Below are 6,476 nucleotides of genomic sequence, written 5' to 3' on the forward strand. Positions count from 1 at the left end.
TTGTATGTCATTGGTACACCTTCCCATCTGAAGTGGGACTCTGCAGTCATGGGTGTCACCCAACCTTGTGGGTTAGCAGCCTGACGTGTAATCCACAGCATCAGCAGGGAGGGAGCGAGACTGTAGACAGTATAAAGTTCACCCTTCCCATTTGTGCAATACAAAGTGTATCATACAGAGCGGTGTTACCTGGTGAGGAGAGCCATCCACGCTCCCCTGAATCTGCCCCAATTCTTCCCCCTCACACACCAGCAGTGAATTCCACTCTCCTGGTGGTGGTGGTGACCATCCAGACAGCTCTAACGACAGGCAGCCTGGTAGCAAACACAACCAAATGCTGCCAGCAGCGGTCCTGAGCCATCCTGCCCTCCCTGTGTGCCTACTGGGTGGTTCCATCTCACTGAGAGTGTCTACCGAAGCGCCCGCCGCCTTTCACCTGAATGGAAGCATGCAGTATTTTATCTTCTGTGCCCGAGTTCTTTCACTCAGACTAAAAGTTCTCAACGTGTGTCCGTATTTTCAGTGACGTTCTCCCTTTTGATTGCCAAGTACTATTCCTTTGTCTGAATACACCACCCACCCTTTCTCACCCAGTATCCATGATGCTGCAGTGAACATGCGAGGGGAAATGTTTGTGTGAACATATGTGTGTCTTATTCCCGGGTATCTATCCAGCAGTATGATGGCTGGGTCATTTACTAACCCGATGGCTGACATTCCGGGGAACTAATTCTGCCTCATTTCTTATCAGGAGACTGGAAGCTCAGGGAGGACAGGGGCACAGATGTTTCATCCCAGAGAGGGCAGGGACTCACTGAGTTACCCTGAATCTTCTTGCTCTGTGCCGAGCTCTGTGCTCAACTTAGAGCAGTGCTTGAGGCCTTAGAGAGAGGAGATGTCTTGGTGGACATCCAACCACTTGGCTTGCATTTAAGCACGTGCTGTGGTTCCTAGTTTGGGGAGACAGTTCTCTCAACGTCCTTCATCGGGTCTTGAGTTAGAGACGGCTGCGGGAAATGAGAAAGGGAGGGTTGGAGACCCAGTTTGGTCCAGGCAAATCTGTGGGGTAGCCACAGCTCGCTCCAAAGGACTGGGAGGAACCAAGGCCCAGAGACAGCACAGCTGCTCCCTGACCCCCAGCCCAAGCACACTGACCAGAGACACCTCCCTGGGACTTGGGCTGGGTGTTCTCTCGCCCACCTAACCCAGGTATAAGGCAGTCAGACTATTCTATGCTAGTTAAAGACTAAGATAAAGAGATGATGGTTACCAGGAAGATCTCATTCCTGAAATGGTAGCAACCAGAGAACAAAGGCAGGGCTAAGGTGGTGACAAGAGGAAGGACCAACTTCTAGCATCCTTCAACTTCTCTCCCTCCCTCCACCTCCCTCATAGGGCTCTCGGGCAGTGGCTGGGAGCTGGTGTGTCATACCACTGAGTCATGGGAGGGCTTAGAAACAAGCCAAGCCAATCATCGCCATCTCATAAATCTCTCCAAAGTTGACCTTGAGTTCTACCCTGCTTTTCCCACTGACTTTGATTTAGGTCTGTTAACCAGAAAGAAAGAAATGGGAGGGGATGGGGGAGTCTAGGGATGGAGAGCAAACCCTGGGTCAAATTTCGGGCCAGCGTTTGAGCCTCTTTGCTTGTCTATGAAATGGGGGCGAAGAAGCACGGCCTAGGGTGGTTGGTGTAAGGTTGAAAGGAGAGCAGTGCCTGCCAGCGGTCGGTCAGAGTTCAATCATCAGAAGTAGGACGCTTGTTGTTTTATTGTTATTCTAAGTGGAAATCAAGTTGGAGAAGAAATGGCCCAAAGGAAGAGCAGTAGAACGGAGGTGGAGGGAAGGAGCAGCAAGGGATGGCAGGCTTTTTCTTGGAGGAACCAGAACTTGCAGGCCCCAACGGGGTCAGGCTTGTAGACTATGTGGGGACCCTCTCCCCATTTCCCCAGCACTGTCCTCACTGCCAGAACGTGCTGCCAGGAAGGAAGGCTTGTCCCTACTCAGCCCTTCTGGGAATAGCATTGGGCGGTGATGGGGAGAGAGGCCTGCACTGAAGAAGGGATTGGGGATGATTTCTTAGCAAATCCCCCAGTGAGAACAAACAGGAGGTCTGGCTGGAGCAGAGCCAGCCCCGCAGCTCCCCAGGGGCCTGCCCCTCCTCCCCAGAAGCTGCCTGATGCTCATCTCAGCCTTCTGGGCTGGTCTTTTGCCCGCATGACTGCATTTTTTTAAATCATTTTATTGGGAGCTCTTGCAGATATCATAACATAGTTCAATCGCACCAAGCAGTGTGATACAATTGGGACCACAATCCCTCCCTCCCCCACCCTACTCTCCAGGAACCTTTTTTTTTTTTTTTTCTTTCCCCCTATAATAGTTTCACAGCTGCATTTTTAAAGGCAAGTACAATTTCGGAACTGGAATCCAAACAAGATCACTGTAACTACAGTCTCTCCCTACGTGGACCCCACCAGCCTTCACGGAGACTTGGTGTCATAGCAGTAGCAGTAGCAGTAGTAGTAAATCCCAAGCCACAGGCTTTGTGTTTTGCTTAATGTATTTGTTTTCCTTCCCTGTCTCTCTGGGCCAACCTGGGGATAATTTTAATGAGCCTCTCTCAAAGACTCCTGGTTGACCCTACAGTGCGGCAGGCCCAGCCCTTCCCAGCACAGACAGGGAAGCACCCAGGACTCGGCTCTCATTAGAAACCACTGATGTTCCCTGGAAGGCCTCCAGCCCCAGGCCCACTTCAGGCATATCTCTGGCCCGAAGACAGGCTTGGTGGAAACCCACCGTTGCCAACCCCACGCCGAGGCCTGGGGAGCCCAAAGGCCAGGGGTCCTAGCTTCCCTTTCTGCCTTGTGTCCCACCTCTCCCTCCCTCTCTGGTGAAGCTGCCGTCAAGGCACCCTCTGCCTCCCTTGGCAGCCTGCCCCACTGCTAGAAGGAAAACGCCCAGCAAGTTCACAGCTGGGGGGCTGGAAGCTTTCTTCTCGCCTGACTGTGCTCAGTGTGTCTCAGCAGAAAAAGCTGGGACTCGGTTAACCTCCCGCTGCGCACGAAGCCGTGCTGCACTCTGCAGTCAGAAAAAGCTGTCTCTGCACAGGAGCCGTGGTGGTGCAGCGGGTTACATGCTGGACCACAAACCTCAAGGTCATCCGCTGGACCCACCAGCCACTCCTGGAGAAAAAGATGGGGTGTTCTGCTCTGTACGGCAATGTTCGTTTGTTTTGAAATCCCTCTCCCCAAAAATAAATAAATGAAGCAAAACCACTGCCATCGAGTGTATGCCACCTCAGGTGACCCTGCAGGACAGGGCAGACCTGTCCCTGTGGATTTTCAAGACTGTGATTCTTCCTAGGAGTAGAAAGCCCCGTCTTCCTCCCACAGAGTGGCTGTTGATTTCAAACTGCTGACCTTGTGGTTAGCAGCCTAACACATAACCACTGCACCACAAGGGCTCCTTCAACCTCTCCAAGACATTTGGAAACTTAGCCCTGCCCCAAATGCCACATTGCCAAGATAGCTGGGCCAAACAGCCCCAGCCCTGGGAAAGATTCAGGCCCCCCAGCGGCCCCCTGCATTTCCTCATATCTTCAAGCCCAATCTCTTTCCTCTAGGGATGCTTTGTTTCTCGGCAGCTCAGTCATCCCCCAAACCTGTTCTTAGGTCAACCAGAGAGGCATGTTCTTTCTCCCAAAGTCAAAATGTCTGTATTGCTTTCCTTTGTTTCCTGCCTAGGAAATGAAGATAGAATACAGAACTAGAGGGGATACAAGGAAGCTCTCCCCACATTCCTCCTTTGGGTCCTTGGCCACCTCCACCCTACGTCACTCCCAGCCGGAAAACCTTGATCAGAAGTTTAATGGATGTCATTGGAGACCCTTCGCTCTGCACAGACACACAAAGCCATTCCCCTGCCTGCCTCAGTACCCTTCTCCCTTCCTCAGCCAACATCTTCCACATCCAGGAGACGGTGTCCCCTGAACTGGCACTCCATTGGCGGTTTTTCTTGCCTGGCCTTCGTCCCCATGATAGACACTCAAATGATCATCTTGGGTTTTGTCAAAACTCATCTTTGGGGAAGTCTGGGGGTCTGCTGCCCGGCAGAGTGAGCACAGGTGGTCCCTGGAGGAGCCAGACTTATGTACGCTCAGGGGAGGCATGCAGAAGCTAGGAGCCACTGAGGGGGGAAGCACTTCAGATACTGTCCCTCGCTCCCCTCTTTCTGCAGATCCATGTGTTTCATCCTTCTCTCGAGGTGCAGTCTCTTTGGAAAACTTTATGGGGCAAGGTTCTATGTCCTTGGGGACTCAGAAAAGCATAAGACCATGTCTCTCTACACACAGAGAGCCTCCTTTTCCTCCCAGTCATCTGGGCGCCCCACTCACAAGCACCCCAGTCTGGTCTTCCTTCAGGTCAGCATGAGACCGTTGCCAGCCTCTAGTCATTCTCCACCTCTCACTGATACAGCCCTACCCGCCTCCTTGTGCTTTAATTTAATGTGTCTATTTCCAGTAAATGATATTTGGGCTGCTTTTTTCCCTGTTACCTTTATGATGCCATAGGGACAAAGTCCACAAGTTTTCTCCTTTAAAAAAGTAAAATGAAATAAGAATGGGTAGCCTATTCATCACAGTCTCCTGCACAGCGCTGAGCTCCGTGTCCTCGTATGTGCATCAGACATTATTGGTCCTCATGACCAAGGGACAGGCAAGAGGATTTGGGTGAATGTTCTTGGGAGGTTTTTCCACATCCATTTAGACTTCCGATCAGTACCAGCAATTGAGTCTGGAAAGCTCCCCAACAAGACCCATCTTTCAAGGCCAACAAGCACATTGACATCGTCACAAACCATGTCAACACAAGACAAGGTGACCCTCCGAGCACTCACAGGTGCACGCGCTCTCTCTGGACAGCCAGGCCAGTCCCCAGATGGCCAGGGTTAGATCCATCTCGAGTTGGAAGCACAAGTCTCCCATTCAGAAAGGGAACGAGGTGCTTTCCACGCCTCCTTCAAAGAAGGACGAGAGTGGAAGTTGGTGTGACGCATCGTAAAGCGTAGTTGGTCCTCGTCCATTCACTTGCCAGCCAGGGGGCCTTGGGTAAGCCACTGAAGTTCTCTGGGTTTCAGTGGTCTCCATCATAAAATTAAACTGGGGGGCTTAAAACATTCTCCTCATTATTTGGCTGGATGGCCTGCTCTTAACATAGCGAGAAAAGAGGCCCCACTTAGAGACAAGCTGACCATGGGCGCTGGAAGAACAGCGAGGCAGAAGACAGCCTGGACCAGATTCTCATACTTGGCAGGGTCCCCAGGAACCTCCCTTATGTAAGGAGCCCACTGAGCAGGAGGGAGCCATGCAGCACACGTAAGGCTTATGTAAGGCCGGGCTTGCTCACAGCTCTCTGTGCATCTTAAACAATTAGTCACTAACCCCAGGGCTTAACAGTGGGCCTTTCAATGACTCTCCTCCAAAGAAGCAGCTCTTTCCCAGGAATGGGTGTGAGACTGGTGAGGGCCCTGGAGTCGCCCAAGGTGCGTGGGACCGGGATTCAGGGTCCAGCCTGCCTTTTCCATCGGGGTGCTGTGTGTTCCCTCTCCATTGTGGTGAGAAGCACACAAAACCAAGTAGACCCCACCCACAAGGAACCACCTTACCCTGGAAGGTAGCCGGGCCCGAGGACTGAGCATTCATTCACTCAGTGCCCACTACACAGGGGGCTGGGCTGGGCTGGGCTGGTCAGGGCAGGGCTCCCTGGCTGTGCCAACCCGTGCTCGGCAGGTCAGGGCTTGCCTGTAGGTGAGGAGAGTGCTCTGCAGCCTCCAGTCCCTCCTGGTGCCCACCTGGTGCTGATGACGCATGTCTTTGCAGGTGAACCCCTGGGAAAGGATGGCCCACGTGGGGGACTGTAAATGGATCCCCTGGCTCCCTGTCCTGGTGGTAAGTGTGTCAGAACACTGAGTGGCTCTGCGCCCCTCACCCACGATTCCCATTCCCTTTCTCAAATCACCGAGCTTGCTCCCGCCGTGGGGGCAGCGCTCGGCCCTGTGTCTGAGCTGGGGCGGAATCGCTTGGGCTTCCCCTGCCCTGCTCTGTCCTTCCCTGCTGTATGATGAGGGGCCAGCTCCTTAGTCCTTGTGGCCTCCGGTCCTACCACTGCCACATGGGAGTAATAATAACACACCTCTCCCATGGGGTTTCTTGGGAGAATCAAATAAGATACTATTTGCTAAGGCCTGCACATGTTTAATGTGTTCAAATCAAACAGTTATGTGGCCGCTGTCTTTATTATACAGCCGTGGAGACCAACATCATTAGACGCTTATTTGTTTTGAGAATCACGCAGCCAGTGAATACTTGATGAGCTTCAAGGGTAGGGGGTGCTGGGGATGGGGGTGCACAGTTGAAAAGAGACCATTTCTGGCCCTCCCCAGCCTTTCATCCTGATCAAGCCATTAGGACAACAGCAC

The 6,476-nt window shown here is 52.6% G+C and overlaps 1 protein-coding gene across 1 annotated transcript in view; it reads left to right on the forward strand.

The window, feature by feature from the left end:
- The first annotated feature begins 5,895 nt into the window (after positions 1-5,895).
- Positions 5,896-6,476, forward strand: part of EDAR (ectodysplasin A receptor) — a 41,214-nt gene continuing 40,633 nt past the window's right edge. The window contains exon 1 of the mRNA XM_004704430.1: positions 5,896-5,946. Within this exon, the coding sequence (XP_004704487.1) occupies positions 5,896-5,946 (51 nt within the window). The remainder of the gene's footprint in view (positions 5,947-6,476) is intronic.

This window comes from Echinops telfairi, unplaced genomic scaffold, assembly GCF_000313985.2.
Source record: "Echinops telfairi isolate 266 unplaced genomic scaffold, ASM31398v2 ScPeMD7_7467;HRSCAF=8505_1, whole genome shotgun sequence".
Classification (NCBI taxonomy): Eukaryota; Metazoa; Chordata; class Mammalia; order Afrosoricida; family Tenrecidae; genus Echinops; species Echinops telfairi.